This window comes from Pinus tabuliformis, chromosome Q, assembly GCF_031772625.1.
Source record: "Pinus tabuliformis cultivar Carrire ecotype Pingquan chromosome Q, CPIR1, whole genome shotgun sequence".
NCBI classification, from domain to species: Eukaryota; Viridiplantae; Streptophyta; class Pinopsida; order Pinales; family Pinaceae; genus Pinus; species Pinus tabuliformis.
In genome coordinates, this window is record NC_142296.1 from 1,021,284,956 (window position 1) to 1,021,302,289 (window position 17,334).

A 17,334-nucleotide genomic window follows, 5' to 3' on the forward strand; every position below is an offset into this window, starting at 1 on the left:
TATGGGGTGATATTTTGATACTTTTGTAAATTTATGAGGTGTAGAATAGTTAGTTTTGGGTTTAAATTTCATGGTGAGGAGTTCAATATGGAAGCCACTTTGAGAGAATTAAACTATTCCAAAAGACATCCACTGTGGATTGATTGTTTTTTTCCGTCTCAATCCTAGGCTCAAGGCTAGTCTTAAAAAAAAGGTGATTTTGAAAATTTCATCAAAAAACTCCCTCTCCAAGAGAGTTTGATTTCTGAAATGACATGTTAAGCATGTTGTGATGAGGTTAGAGGAATAGGGAACCCCTGAGATTTATTTCATTCATAGTCAATATGGGAAGTGATTTTTTCTAAGTCATATATTCTTGGTATATTCGTCTTACAAGCAGATCATATATACTCTTGATGCTACATTGGCTGCTGGAAGGTTTGATCTTGGGTAGGTCACTCCAACGAATTACTGAGTTATTGATCCACCATGGTTTGACAAAAAAAACATTAAAAAACTATAAATTCCTAGTTGATGAGTAAAATAGGTTGTATGAGAGAATATATACATGTAAAAGGCACAACAATTATGCATAGAACCATAGAATATGTGTAGGTTATATATACAAAACAACCAACCAAGATCTATACAAGAATTAGCACTTCTAAGCAGGTCCTTCCAATCTAATGGACAGCATAATTATTGTTCTTGTTTCGATTGTAGCCAATATTTTTTAAATAGAGAAGGCCTTCAGACTTGGTCACATGGTTCAAGGATGGGATCTCACCATTGTCAACGTCAATAGTTTCACAAGATCCAAGATGGTGTTTTCTATTGGGGATGGATTGGGTAAATCTCATTTCATTTTTATCTCTAACTTTTATTTTTCTATTTTTTATCAAGGAGATTTAAATCGGTGATTTTTTATTTTATTTCTGTATAGAGTACCTTAAAAGTACACCTATTAGTCATCCATCCAAATCTCATGAAAACTTATGAACGTAAGAATAACTTATGAACCTATGAATCTTAGTATTATAATCAGTCAATGTAAGAATAACTTATGAACCTATGAATCTTAGTATTATAATTAAGTTGTTTAGATGAGATTCTTGAGAGAATAAATTATGAGTAGTGGCATTGGGTTTCTTTAGTTCTTAAAATTAATGACGGAGAGGCAGATATTGCTCAAGTTTCCAAACCTAACTATGAATTGTCTAGTGTTGAGGCTCCCAAAGTAATCTACAGAGCCATCCCAAGAGAGGCAATTTATTTAAACAAAACTAGGTATTGGTATTTGATTTCTAGGGTTCCTGAGCATTACAAATCCAGTAAAATATTTATGGTAACAATAATTGCAACGTCCTCTAATAAAAGTAATGGTAAATTAGGATTAAGATTTCAGGAGGCATTTCAAATAATGATATTGAGTCTTAAAGGCGGTGGTGGTAGCGGTAGTGGTGGCGACGTCGGCGGCGGTAGCACTGGCATTGAAACTCCTGTGAATGGAGGTTCTGGTGCTGCCTGTCAGGCGGAAAGAGTCGATAGTGCGGACACAACCAACCTCCCTAGGAGCCTAAGAATATCTAGTGACAAACAAGACAAATAAGAGCAATCCTTCTCTAAACATGCATTTACTATATAAGAAATCAAGTGTTTAGATCCTACCTGTAGTCCAACGTTGTTGTAGCAGTCCAGCCTCGCTGATCCGGATGAGCTCCTCCTTCACTTCGAAACCTGCATTCACTAACAATCAAACGATTAAATAGCACTTGATAATCTCATAAAATAAAACATATTTAACACATAGACCAAGGAGTACATGAAACAACTCATAAATAACAAGTTATTGAGAAGAATGGACTCATTTGCATTAATAGGAAACAAAAGGAACAATTACAACCTGAGCCTTGGTGTTGTGCAAGTCCCTCCCAGGGTCCATCAAGAGTTCTCCTTTACTTTGACAAAGCTCACCCACTTCCAAATAGAACAAGCAAAGATGGAAATCTCTCCTCACAAGCTTCTAAATGGGAGTCCTAATTCTAGCAGCATCTACCCTTAGAAATGTTTAGCTTCCAACCTCCCCTCCTTCTGGCCCAATGCCTATATTTATAGTGCTCAAGAGGAAGTTAATCAGGTCCACCATCAATGGGATAATCCCCTCTTTGGATTGGATAGCTCCCCTCTTGATGGGATAAGTTCCTCTTTGGTAGGGATACATGAACCATCTGAAGGCGCTCAATACACGTCGAACAACCTTCTAGAATGCTCTAGAAGTGACCACAAGTAACTTTTTAAAGATGAAACTCGCGCCTTTTGACCTTTACAGGGGTACGCACCTGCCCCTTTACATACAGAGCGTACAAGTACGCAGTTTTTGTGAACATTAGGTGCGTATACGCAGGTAAGGCCGAGAGAATCTGCGTACCCAGAGATAAACACATTTACAAAGACTTTGTCTCTTTTTGGAGTTTGACATGGAGAGCAGAGGCATAATACTTGCCCAGGAGGATAGCATGACTGTTGATAGAGCCATACTAACTATAAATAGCCATGGTGACATTTTTTAGTGTAACAGATTGCCCCCTAAAGTGCGAAGCCTGTAGTAGATTAGGGTTTTGTAATATCTAGGAAGGGTGAAGCGCTTTATCATTTCAAGGATTATCCCATGGAGAACCTGGTCAGAACTTGCAATTTTCAACACAAAATACATGTATAAGATTATATCATCGCTGAGGTAGGCATTCCCATACTCAGATCAAACTTTAACTAACAGACTAAATACTCTGATACAGGAATGATCTTGCAGTACATCATAATCATAGACTTTTGTAGACACAGTATGGGCGCAGCCATCTGTTTATGATTAGTCTACTTAGATAATGAATGCAAAACTCCTCGCAGCCTGGATAGTGGAAACTAGATCCAGGGTCTTCATTTCTACTTCCCGAATTGGTACGATTCTAGCCATGCAAATAAATGAGTTGATGTCGAACATGGTAGAAACCACTTGATTACCAGTCGATGATGTAAACTGTTAACAAGTGTGAGAGAGACCACCAGTAATGTCGATGGCTCTCAAAGTACCCAGTACAATCCATGAGATGTGAATGAATGAGTTGATGTCGAACATTTCACGGAATCCTTCGATCGAAAGTCAATGATGTAAACTGACGTCAAAGGCGAGAAACCTGCCATTGATGCATGCAGACTTCAAGGTACTGACAATTTCTAAGTCATCTCTCTAGATAATGTGCTGACGTCGATAGAAAGCGACCCGTTGCAGGCAAGCCCACAACACGAAATCATTGTTCAAGTTGAAGAAATGTTGTTGTAAGGACTAACTCAGGGATGGTCAAATGGATGACAAGTATTTTGCAGATGAAAGTTTATTTGCAGAGACCTCTTGAACACATAATGACACGACAGATGGTTTGGTTATGATTTGACCCAAAGTTAATACCCGGAAATGATTGAAGACTTTCAAAGTGGTTTGATCAACTTTTAAGGCAAAGGATTTCCCAACCCAGGTGAACGGAAAGTGTCGTGTTCAAGAGCGGTGATAAGGTTCTTCTGTAAGAAAGGATAACAAATAGGTTCATTCTTCTCTCTTTTCCCCCACCATTTCTGGCAAGTACCTCTTTATTTTTAACAAGCTTGAGGAGGATAACATATGCTTGATTATAAGCTCATCCTTCAGATGAGTCCAACCTAGTTTTGATTCGAACCCTAGGAAGGAGTGGTTCGTTCCTGTTTGTAATTGAACAGGTCCTTTACTGTGAAATTTTAACGAGCCCAGTATAGGAGAAACTCGGCGTTTTTCAATTTTAGAGAGTCTGAAAAACTTAAGAAGACTCCAGGTTGAACTTTTTCGTAAATTTGTGTCCCCCAAGCCCGAAAAAGTATAAAATAATACCTGGGAGAACCGCTTGATCTTGCGACCAAGGAGTACTTTCATGATTAGTGTCTTTGACCTGAAAAGTAAAAAGCGATCAAGGACACGTCGTTTTATTTCCATATCGAGTTTGAAACGACAAAAACCCGGCAATCTTTTCCTGTTTTTACGGTCAGAAAAGAGCTATAAGGGGACCGTCTTTTAATTCCGTTTTAACGAGTGTAAAAGAAACGCTCGGCAATCTTTTCATATTTTAGGAGTCAGAAAAGAGCTTAAAAGATGACTCTGATGTTTTGGTTTGTGAAAAATGATGATTTTACTCTAAAGTCCTTTTGTCCTGCACAAAAACGACACATTACTCATACCTGTTTAAGATGGGTAAAAATACATTGAAAAATGTCCTTTCATGGTAAAAAATAAACAAACTTAGCATTCATTCATCCAAAAAACCTATATAAAGACTTTTTACCATGTCATTTTACCATTTTACTGTTGAGGTTGAGAAAAGGGCTTTTGACAAGAAAACTTCCTGTGGTCATTGCGGAGAATCCGACCGTCAGAATCGAACGCCGTCTCACCAGGTATTCTACAACATCCTTCTCTTGCTTTCCATCCATTAAAAATTCATTTTTAAGTTTTTATTTGATTTTTTGGGGGTCTTGGGGTTTCAAGATGCGCCCTTCGGGGTACGCAGGTCATGCACTACTGACCTGCGTACCCCGATATTTTCTCAATGGGGAAAATACCAGGTGTACGCACCCGGCCTTAAGGGAAGCTGCGTCCAGACGCTCTATCCCTAAAAGCCGGGGTGCATACCCCGCAAAACGCATTTTGAAACCCTCATTTCTCCAAAATGAACCAAAATTTTAAAATTTAATGGACTCTAACAGATGTTTTATGATGTGCAGGGTGCACACCATGCTTGATTGGCGCGAAAGAGAACACGAGGATGTTGATTTGGCCGCAATAGGTCATCAACCTTCCATTGATGCGTTAAAAGCATGCGGACTGTACAAATACTGGGCCATACCTGGCATGAGGGGCCAGGTGCCATTCCTTGAGTGGCTGCTTGAAAGGTGGAACATTCAGGAGCAATGTTTCTACATCGGAGAGCACCAGCTCGAGATAGAGCCCTCCGACATATATTTTCTCACTCGTTTTCCTAACAGAGGCGAGCAACTCTCTCTATTCGGGACTAGGCCGGGTGGCCAATCCCTTGCTAGTCTCCGGCTAGAGTGGTGCAACAATCAAAACCAGGAGAAGGGGATAGAAATCAAGTACATATCCCGACCTGAACTTATGGTGATAGCCTTTACTGTTACCAGAATTTGCGGCACGGCCGCTTTGCACCATGCCACCGGGTCCCAAATGCGGATGGCTATAGATTGCTTCCAAGGCACCATTTTCAACTGGTGCGATGTTGTGTTGGCTAATTTGAAGGGCCAACTAACCAGAGCAAAGAGAGGACAACTGAAGACCTTTGGATATGGGCCTTTAGTCATGAGCTTTGCCCTAGAGAGAGTTCCAATGCTGGTCCCCCAGCATCTTACAGTTCCAGTTAGGGCTCCTCGTGAGCCTAAGTTGACGAGATGGGTTGCGGTAATGGCCCGGCATCCTGACGAGGGAGCAGCAGTTGTTCGATTTCCTGATGGTTACTTTCACTGGCTAGAGAGCCAGGTCTTTGCTATTCAGGACTTTCCTTATGCCGGAATGGATTTTCGGAATGATCCGGAGATGGTTCTTCCACAGGGAGAACAGTGGGACGACAGAGGTATTTCATTTTTCACAAGTTTTTAAATTATGTATATTTTTTTTTGTTTTATATATCGCCTCAAAACTGACAGCACAAATTTTCAAAATGTAGATGTAGGTCCACGGCGTCCAGCCAACCTCCGGGCTTTTGAAAGAAGAGTACCAGCTGTACCAGCACCAGCCCCACAGGATGCGGCTGCAGAGACCTTAGCCGAGCTGGCACAGGATCTAGAGCGTCTGACGGCAGATATACCAGAGACCACCATAGATGACATTCCCATTCGACTTCAGCGCTATGTGGTCGCAGTCCCAGGACCTTTTAGGAGGTTCTTAAGTAGGGTAGCGCGGGCAGTGGTCTCGTATAGAGAGCACCACCAGTGATTGGCTAGTCACTTTTGTAGACACATATGACATTTTTGGTTTTTTGTACTTATCATTTTTGCCGATCATAAGGTGTTTTTCAACCTATGATCGAAGACGATGTATATTTTTGACACACTCCTATCTATATATATATATCATCATTGCCGGCTTATCTTGTTTAACATATGTGATGAAATGTTTTTAAATTTACTTGCATGATTATCGTAAATGTGTGTCCAACATTCGAGAAGCAATTGCATCTGCTAATGTATTTAAAGACCTTGGAATATGCTGATATTCAATGTAATCAAATTCACGTTCCAAGAGGCGCACTCTCAAAAACAACCTTAATAACACAGGATTTCTAATGGCATATACTCTATTAAGCTGTAATACAACGAGTTCAGAATCTAACTTCACTATCAAACGTCGAATTCCAAATGAAATAGATTCAGACAATAATTGAACCACTGCATTGTATTCTGCAATGTTGTTCGTCGTTTGACCGAGGCTCACCCCATGCATAGAAACTAACTCGTCAGAGGGCGAATAGATAACCCAAGCTGCGAAAGAGATATTCCGTGTACTACGACAAGCACCATCGGCAAATCCAATGTACGTTTGGAGAGGCGTCGACATCTGCAATATCAAGAGTAAAACCAAGATAAGCCAGAATAACGACGAAAAACACACTTTCTAAGCTAAGCACACTATCTAAACTAACAAACATACTAGCTAGAAAGAAAACCTAACCTAACTAAAAATTCTCCATACCCACCATTTAAGCATAATACCTCTTTAGGTAAAGTCCATTTCTGGGTTTACCCAAAGAGTCCCCATCAAAATCTACTAGCTCATAGGCCCCTTTTGCTAGCTTTCGCTTTACAATGTAGGGTCCATGCCACATAGGAACGAATTTTCCAGCACCTAGCTTATCGTTAGCTTGATCATATAATAGCACTAGGTCTCCCTCCGAAAAACTTCGAGGGGTCACATTTCTATCATACTGAGCTTTCATTCGCTTCGCGTGAGTCTCGATTGCCAATGCAGCGTCACGTCGAGTCTCATCTAACTGAGCTAAGTATAATAAATGTTTCTCCTCTTCGGAAGTAGCTGGGAGTAATTCGACAGCCATTTGAAGTGATGGGATTTCGCATTCAATGGGTAACACAGCTTCCAAGCCATAAACTAGCTGGAAAGGAGTGAACCCTGTTGAAGTTTTCACTGAAGTTCAGTATGCTCATAGCGCTGAAAATAACATGTTATGCCAATTCGACCGATGAATACCAATGATTCGTCGGATCATGATAACCAGAACTTTGTTGATAGACTCAACCAAACCGTTGGCTTGCGGATAATAAGGAGTAGAGCTATCGTGGCGCAAACCAAGCTGGCTTGTAAGCTCAGTCATCATGATGTTTCGAAAATGGCTCCCATGGTCAGTGATGATTGCTTGTGGGACACCAAACCTAGTTATAATGTGATTGAATACGAAAACTGCAGCTGGTTTGCCGCTTGCGTCGAATGTAGGCATCGCCTCGGCCCATTTAGTAAAATAATCAACCGTGAGGATGATATACGCATGCCCCCCGGCCGAGTGAGGGTTACAAGTAATAAAATCGATACCCCATTTAGCGAAAGGACCAACGGCAATTATAGGATGGAGAGGAGCAGGTGGTGCGCGCATCTTGCGATCAAACACTTGACAGTTGTGGCACTTTCGGACCGCAATGATACAATCTTTAAACATGGACGGCCAGAAATAGCCAGCGCGCAACACCTTCTGAGCTGTGGCATACCCAGACATATGACCGCCACATGCTCCAGAGTGACAATCATTCAAAACCCTCTCAGCCTCTTCGTGAGTTAAACAACGTCGAAAAACTAAGTCTACCCCCCGGCGATAGAGTGTATCTCCAATAATTCTGTATTGCTGGGATTGAAACCGAATTTTTCGACGTTCCGACTTTGAAGATTCAGGCCGAAAGGTTTGGGTTTGGAGATAGATGATTATATCCCCGTACCACGGATCTAAAGTACTGATAAGAAACAAAGATTCGTCCGCAATGGACTCCTCTTCCACAGTTTCTGTGTCAGCACGCGGGAAATCACACATCAATTCCGCAAAAACTAAGGATTTCTTAGACTTGGACTTCTCAAACTCCAAGTCGAACTCTTGCAAAATAACGATCCATTTAGAGTACTTGCCCCCTAGCAGTTGTTTTGTCAAAATATAAATCATAGGGTTGCAATCCGAAATAACTGTAGTTTTACGGAGAAGAATGTAGTGACGAAAACGCTGGACAGCTTGAACGGCTGCCAGGGCCAATTTCTCCACATGCGAATATTTTAGCTCAGTGGGGTTTAGTGTCCTACTAAGATAATATATCACATGTTCCGTTCTGAATTCATCTTCTTGGACTAACACCATTCCAATAGTGGAATGCGAAGCTGCGAGGTATAAGAAGTAGTCCTGGTTGTAGTTGGGAGGATGCAACAACGGTGCATGGGTTAACGCGTGTTTAAGTGCATCAAAAGATTGTTGGGCAATCTCGTCCCAAAAGAATTGAGCGTTCTGTTTCAACAACTGTGTAAAACCTTTAGTGACCTCGGCGTAGTTTGGAATGAATCGGCGTAAAAAGTTTGCTTTCCCTTGCAAACTTTGGAGTTGGCGCAAACTCGAAGGAGGAGGCAATTTGATGATAGCTTCAACCTTCGAGGGATCGACACGAATGCCGACTTTTGAAACAACAAATCCCAGCAATCGACCCGTTTCTATACAGAATACACACTTGTGGGGATTCAACCGAATACGATAATGCCTACACCTCATAAAGATTGCTCGTAAGTGGACAAGGTGGTCAGCTCGATGTAAAGAATGAGCAGGCAAATCATCGAGGTACGGCTGCACAATGTGCTTGATGTCATGAAATGCGTAAGACATCGCCCGTTGAAAAGTGGCTCCGGCATTCTTAAGCCCAAAAGGTAATTTGCAGTAAGCAAATGTTCCCCATGGACAAATGAATGTCGTTTTTGGTTGATCGGCAGGTAGAATATTGATTTGATTATAGCCCGAAAAACCATCCATAAAGGAAAACATTTCACTTCCGGCACAATCATCAATAATTTGATCGATATAAGGCGTAGGATAGTTGTCTTTTGGACAAGCTCGATTTATATCCCTATAGTCGATACATATTCTTATTGTTCCTTGTTTCTTGTTAACCGAAACAATATTCGATACCCAATCCGTTAACGGGATTGGATAAATGACACCTGCTTTCAACAGCTTCTCGACTTCTGCTTTAATCGCAGCCGCTTTCCGAGCGTGAATCTGACGCAACCGTTGCCGGATGGGTTTAGCGTCCGGGTAGGTCTTTATTTCATGAACAACAATGGCAGGATCGATTCCTGGCATTTCCTCGTAAGACCAGGCAAACACATCGCGGAATTCTTGGAATAGGGCCTTGTAAGTTTGAATTTCATCTTCTGTACATGAGGCACCTATATGAATGTTTTCCTCAATTCCAGGCTTCACTGAAATGTCAATGGGAATAGTGCGAGAAATATTCCCTAAATTCAACTCTGAATCAGAATGTTTCGTTGGATTCTGAGCATCTTCGACATATTCAGCGGTAAAGATAGATGAAAAATCATTTTCAAAAGCATCATCCTTAGGTAAAAACGAAGATCTATGATGGAGATCTTCCCATGGTAGATTGTCTACACTTAGGATTTCGCGAATTTGCTCGTCAGATGACACGACTTCGGGAAATGCTATCCGTTCTGAGGTTGATGTGAAAAGTGATTCCTCACTGACCACATTCATTTGGTCGATTTGGGTTGAACGCGAGTCGGTAAAAGACATGACGGCTTCATAAGCAATTTCATATGGACTCAAAGGCATAGCATCACCGAATGAGTCTATCTCAGATTCAGATGGGACAATCCAAGGATCGTCGTAAATAATGGTGTCTGATGTAATCATATGAATTGATGCAAATGAAGGGTCTGCGTTGATTGGAGGGAAAGGAAAAGTTCCCAGTAAACCAGAATCTTTAACTAAACCTACGCCAATGTCCCTATAAGGGATTGTCGTCTTACCGACATGCTGGATACTCTCGGAAGAGGCTGGGTCAGATGAAAAGTATGTCAGCTGATCAATTGTCACGATCTTGCCGTTATGTGGAAACTTTATTACTCTGAAGACCAATGAAACGACCGTTGTCATAGCATATGACCAACTTCGACCCAAAAGAAGGTTGTAGTCTAGAGGGGCATCAACCACTTCCACATCCAGACTAACGGTTTTCCCTTCTACCCCTATAGGCAACTCCTATAGAATACCAAACGGACGGAACCCACGGCCATCAAAGGCCTTAAGGATGGTCGGGGATTGGTTCAGTGAAGGAGAACCAAGCGATCTCCAACACTGAATCGACATAATACACGTGGAAGCTCCCTCATCAATTACAGTCCGATGAATAGGCCTGTTTTTGACTATCACTGGAATCTGGAAAGCCATTTGATGGGGAAGGCGCAGTGTACTATTTTCTAGATCGAAGATTATCAGATTCGGGTCCTGAACATCAACAGCTCTGATAGCCGACAAAAGTAATTTTCGCTATGATGGGCATGATTGCAGCACTTCTAAAGCCGACATTGCTGAGGGTGAAACAGCTAAGTCCTCAACAATGTTGTAATTCTGGGCCGCTCTCGCATGTGGATTAAAAGCAGACCTTCGAAGTACACCCTTGGCGGGCAGTTTGATTACTATGTCCAGGTTAGGTTTTTCGATCTGTAGTGGATCGGAACCAGGAGCTGAGGTTGATGGATTAGAATGAGAAGATTCTGCTTCCTTGCCATCAACAGGATTCTTACTACCATAATCTTGCGACCGAGTCGCAATCCTCACATGAGACATCATCAAAATGGGTTCTTCACTGGCAGTCGAGGAAGAACCTATCATCTTACTCTCCTACTTTGGAAATGGATCTTTTAACACAGCATGAGTGGGAGAACCTTTGACTATTTTCACAACCTCGGCCCGATGAGGGCAATCTCTTGTAAAATGATCCTCTTCACAAATAAGACAAGGATATCGAGGTTTGCGCTTTTCGTCATTGGTTTCCGACTTTTCTGTTTTCTCCTTCGGAGCCTTGTCTGCTTTAGCCTTCTTCTTTCCTTTCTTCTTTCCACCGTTTTTTGATTTGGCTGTAGATGACTCTACAGCGTGAATATCGGCGGAAAGTTCAGGAGAAGACTCTCCTGTCGGGGAATCAGGTAAGGTGATTATAGGAGTAGTAGAATTCTTGGAAGATTTCTTCTTGCTCTTTGTGTTCACTGTACCAATCATACCATCAGAGGCATGAGATCCCGAAGGAGCAGCAGCGATTTGATTCGATTTTGGAAGATCTGGGATCTTCTCGTGTAACGTACCTGACTGAGTATAAACTAAGTCAAGGTACTGCGCCTGAGCAATGACTTGCTCCTCAGTAACTACTCCAACCTTAGCTACATCTTCAGTAATCTTCGGTAATAATGATTTAACAAACCATTCAGCTAAGATTTGGTCCGGAATAAAAACTTTCACTAACCTTCTTCGATGTCTCCACTCATGAATGTGATCAGAAATATACTTGGACGTCGATTGTTTTAGTGGGGTTAATAACTCCGTGCCGTTATCGTATCTGACCGACAACTGAAAGTGAGTTAAGAACGAGGTAGCTAACTGGCTAAAATTGTAAAAAGAGGCCCGTGGTAACTCAATGTACCACTTGGCCGCGAGACCAATGAGTGTACGCTGGAAAAGACGTAAGCGGATCGAATCATCCGAGATAGAATTTGAAGCACACCAGAGGTGGTAAGTCATCACATGATTGGACGGATCCTCTCCAGACTTTCCTTCGAACTTGGGTATATCACTGGGCAACTTATTTGGCATTGGCGGCTAGAACGGAAGATATTGAATTGGATCATTCGTTAGGCGCGTCAAGTATGGTAAATCCAAAGTTGTGATAAACGGTAATTGCCGGTTAGGATCTCTAAAACTCTGGGTCACAAGACCAGTCCCAGGAGGAGGATATCCAGGATAACTAGGAACAGGAATCGCATTAGGGATATTATATCCTCCTGGAAAACCAGGATTAACCGGACCGTACTGGGGTTGTTGAGGTTGTTGATAAGTGTACCCAGGATACGGTTGATACTGGTAAACCAGCTTCTGGACAGCTTGCCCATATTGGTACTGTCCCTGGTACGGTTGATGAACAAATTGAGGTTGAGTAGTGACAACCGTACTTATACCAGGCTGACCTATAGGCATCTGGACCGAGGTTTGAATCGTAGATCCAGACAACGGTAAAGATGCCTGAGGAGTGGTTACAGAGACTGTAGAAACCGGAGCTGTCAATACTCCAGAAGTAAGTGCGGCAGATGTTGCAGTAGTTGCAGCAGCCGTTTGAGATGGAGTACTAGGTGCAATTGGCGGCTGAGTAACTACCGAAGTTACAGAAGTTTGAACATTTGACTGGACAGGTTACGGTTGCTGGGGTGGACCAGAAACTACGGGTTGTCCAGCTTGAGGTACCAACTGTATACTTGGCTGCAACACCTGTTGACCCTGTGATGGATCCCACACTATCATTCCGGGGTATTGACCCGTAACAGGTTGAGAATACTGAGATCCATTACCGGATTGAGGATAGGATTGATAACTGAAAGGTACAGTTCCCATACCTTGAACATATGACTGACATTGAGGTGGTTGACAACCTTGACTCGAGTATTGACCTTGAGGTTGATAACCTTGGGGTAAATACTGGTACTGGGGTTGACCTTGACCTTGAGGTTGATACCCTTGAGGTTGATACCCTTGGGGTTGATACCCTTGAGGTAAATATTGATACTGAGGTTGACCTTGGGGTACATATTGAGGCGGGGGTTGACCTTGAGGCATGTATTGTACCATAGGTACATACTGACCTTGAGGCTGCCCCCCAGACACAATTTGTGTACCTTGAGGTTGCCCCCCAGGCGTTAACGGAGGCTGCCCCCCAGGCGGTAATTGGCCACCTTGAGGTTGAGAAACGAGAACTGAACCTGACATCATGTAAATGTCTCCTACACCCAACGGTTTATTACCATTGTTTCCAGCTAATAACCCATGATCGACGGGTTGAGGAGATGCCCCCGCAAAGATACCAGAAAGTGACTGATACCCAGTGGGAACAGAAGGACCGCCGTGTAAGAAAGATTCAGGAGTTTGAGTAAACACGGACGACTGACCAGACATATTTACAGGAGTATAAATACCTCCAGGTGGAAAAGGAGTACGAGGTGTAGAAAAACCTATCCCTGAGTTGTCTAAATAATTGGTTAACGAAAGGTACCAAGTAGTACTTCTCGGAGGACTGTAAAAGATAGACTCACGCTCCCTGAGCTCAGTAGTAAGTTGATCTTCAAGGTTAGAGACGCCTATTTCTTCCTCTGGAGCAAGTTCTTCAATAGCAATCAAACCAGTAGGAAGATTTTCGGTGATAACTCATTCTACTCTTGGTGAATCTGGAACACTAGAAGTTGGAGTAACAGGTTCAGATATTTCAGGTTCTTCGCCTATATCACTAGTAGACGAAAAACTACCAGCAAGCTCAGAAACTGTAACAACTTCGGGATTATAACCTGTCTCTAGACTTTGGTAATATGGATGGACTACCAAGGAAGATTCTCCTTCTTCAGGTGAACCTACTCTACTGCCACTAGGAGGAGTTACAAGGACCTTCAATCCTTCGTACTGACCCGGGATGTCTTCAGGAGATCCACCCCGTGATCTACGGAGTTTCCTCAACAAATCAGTTCCGGTAACAATCTCAGGTGACTTGCCCCGAAGTCTACAGGACTGTCTCGGTAATTCCGCCACAGCTAAAAACTTTTAACTACTACACACGAAAACAAAGTAAAATCTCAAATCAAACCACCTAAAGTCGCTAAAGAACCAAACAAATTTGAATCACACGCCTAAAGAATCTAGGGCGTCAAGCCAAGCACAAACAGTAGCCTTCCAGACCAAAAACGCTAGTTGGAGATGAAACCCAACATCGCCAGATTCAGTACAGAAGTGGCAGGTGGAACAGTTACCCCGGCAACCTGCTTAATGAATAGACCGGCACAAGTTCCTCCACTTTAACCGTCTCGAGTGAAGTGAACCCCCCGGAAAATCCAAGTGAGTCTAGCCGACGTCTGCTCCAGGTACAGTGGGATCTTCCCTCCATCGTCACCTGGGTATAATCCAAAACATAATGGTCACTAAGGTTACCAACCGCAACAAATGCACCTGGGGGAACAGTCTACACTCTGACAGCACGCAAGGGCAGAGTATCAAGCTCAATCCCCTTGCCGGTTCCTTGACAATAATCCAAGGTTTACCGACAAGTGACCCCTGGCTCCTCGACAACGGTTAATCCGAGGTTTACCGTTTGTAATACGTGCGTGTCTGGCGTCGTTCCCAACGAGGGAGGATTGATCCCCTCATTGGTTCGGACACAAGCTCGTGCTTCTCCTTTAATAGGAGCTTTCCCAGAGTACAAATGAGACATTTGGATTTATTCTATCACAAGATAAGCTACTTGTTTGGTTTTGTTGTCTTGGAGAGTTAATTACTCTCCTACTCCAAGACACTAGCCTGATCTAAATTGGTGTTTCAGAGCCCTAGTAAATAAAAGTTACTAAGTTGATTTTACTTTAAGCGTTAATTTTATGGTTTTTCTTAAAGACAAAAGGTAGCGGAAATGAAACCAATGGTGTGTAGACTCGACTCAAACCACTACAAAGATGCACCTAAGATGATTTACGCTACTTTTCTCTTTCAATGAAACTCCTAACTAAGAGAGTTGGAAAATGCAAATTTTATAGAAAACAACTTTCTTAGTAAAGACAATCAAAGAAACAATTCTCTTTATCTTTCCAAGCATACAAACATGACCACTCCTTACGTGCACGAAAAATTATTTTTCTTTCAAAATACCTCAAAGCTACTTGAAACAAAACTTTTCAAAGGAGATTTTTTTGTATTTTTCTTATTTAATAAAGCGTATAAATCTATTTTAACGAAAATCAATCTCAAAATCTATAAAATCTATGAAAAATTGACTCACAAGCAAATCAAAAAGAAATTTACTCTAAAGCAAACCTAACGAGGCAAAAGCCTACAAAGATGATTCTAGGTTGTTTTACTTGACCACAATCAAGCCAAGGACCAGCTAGTGCAGAATCAAAAGACCAGTCAAAACAAAACTCAAATCTTTTTGTTCTTTTTGTAAAATGGAATTCAATACTCAATCAACAAGCACTTCGAAATTTGCCAAAGAGACAACTCAAAGGTAGGTTGCTCGCACAGGTAGACTTTATGACAGGTCCGACTCCTAAGAAAGCTGACAAAACCAGAGAGATCTAAGGCTTGACAACTTCTACCGCCAAAGTCACTACAGGACCTACTCAAAAATCAAACCCTAGGGCTTAAACTTCTATGAAATCCACTAAAACACTCAATGCTATCGAAACAAGTTCAGGTGAAGATCTTTGACAAGAGATTAATGGATCTGGGTAGTAAAAACTAAGAAAAATCAAAATCTAAGAGGAAAAATGTAAAAATTGGAAATTTCTTAATTTTTAGCAGGGTACGCAGGCAACCTGTTAATACAGGTGCGGGCCCGCTCTGTGCACACAGCAATAGTGCGTACAGGTACGCACTGTGCAATACTCAGAGGGTGCGTACTACTGAAAAAACCAAGAAAAACTAAATTCAATCTAACCCTAAGCTAACCCACCCAAATACAAAGTCACAGAGCCAAAAACCAGAAAATAAATGACTTTTCTCAGATCAAAGTTGCATACAAAGGAAAAAACTTTCTCATTAATGGAGTCCCCAGTGGAGTCGCCATTTTGTCAGGCGGAAAGAGTCGATAGTGCGGACACAACCAACCTCCCTAGGAGCCTAAGACTCTCTAGTGACAAACAAGACAAACAAGAGCAATCCTTCTCTAAACATGCATTTACTATATAAGAAATCAAGTGTTTAGATCCTACCTGTAGTCCAACGCTGTTGTAGCAGTCCAGCCTCGCTGATCCGGATGAGCTCCTCCTTCACTTCGAAACCTGCATTCACTAACAATCAAACGATTAAATAGTACTTGATAATCTCATAAAATAAAACATATTTAATACATAGACCAAGGAGTACATGAAACAACTCATAAATAACAAGTTATTGAGAAGAATGGACTCATTTGCATTAATAGGAAACAAAAGGAACAATTACAACCTGAGCCTTGGTGTTGTGCAAGTCCCTCCCAGGGTCCATCAAGAGTTCTCCTTTACTTTGACAAAGCTCACCCACTTCCAAATAGAACAAGCAAAGATGGCAATCTCTCCTCACAAGCTTCTAAATGGGAGTCCTAATTCCAGCAGCATCTACCCTTAGAAATGTTTAGCTTCCAACCTCCCCTCCTTCTGGCCCAATGCCTGTATTTATAGTGCTCAAGAGGAAGTTAATCAGGTCCACCATCAATGGGATAATCCCCTCTTTGGATGGGATAGCTCCCCCCTTGATGGGATAAGTTCCTCTTTGGTAGGGATACATGAACCATCTGGAGGCGCTCAATACACGTCGAACAACCTTCTAGAATGCTCTAGAAGTGACCACAAGTAACTTTTTAAAGATGAAACTCGCGCCTTTTGACCTTTACAGGGGTACACACCTGCCCCTTTACATACAGAGCGTACAAGTACGCAGTTTTTGTGAACATTAGGTGCATATATGTAGGTAAGGCCGAGAGAATCTGCGTACCCAGAGATAAACACATTTACAAAGACTTTCTCTCTTTTTGGAGTTTGACATGGAGAGCAGAGGCATAAGACTTGCCCAGGAGGATAGCATGACTATTGATAGAGCCATACTAACTGTAAATAGCCATGGTGACATTTTTTAGTGTAACACTGCCGACCCACTGGGGAACAGAAATCGAGTTCTTCCAAAAAAGAATGGTAGCAGCTCCACACAAGAGCTCTTTGCTATGGCTTTCAAGTTTCAGCTTGTAATGTCTCTCTTCTATTCAGTGTTGTTAGCAAGGCCACTTTTTGTTTAGATGTAGTGATTCTATTTTGAATTATGCCTATTTAATTTTTCCCATGAGCTTTCCCTTTGATAGTGTTGTCACTACTACAACACCCTCCAAAATTTTACTATATTCAAATCTTGGAGCCTAATCTTTATCATGTAAAGTGTCGCTTTTGGGCATCAAGTTTCATTTCAAGTTTCTACACATATGCTAAGTGTCCATGTTCCTTTC

General features: G+C 41.9%; 1 protein-coding gene across 1 annotated transcript; it reads left to right on the plus strand.

The window, feature by feature from the left end:
• The first annotated feature begins 800 nt into the window (after positions 1-800).
• Positions 801-17,130, plus strand: LOC149222972 (uncharacterized). Its single transcript, XM_089383205.1, has 3 exons — positions 801-828; positions 1,134-1,480; positions 16,975-17,130. The coding sequence occupies exons 1-3, from the start codon at positions 801-803 to the stop codon at positions 17,128-17,130; spliced, it is 531 nt and encodes a 176-aa protein (XP_089239331.1).
• The last annotated feature ends 204 nt before the right edge of the window (positions 17,131-17,334 follow it).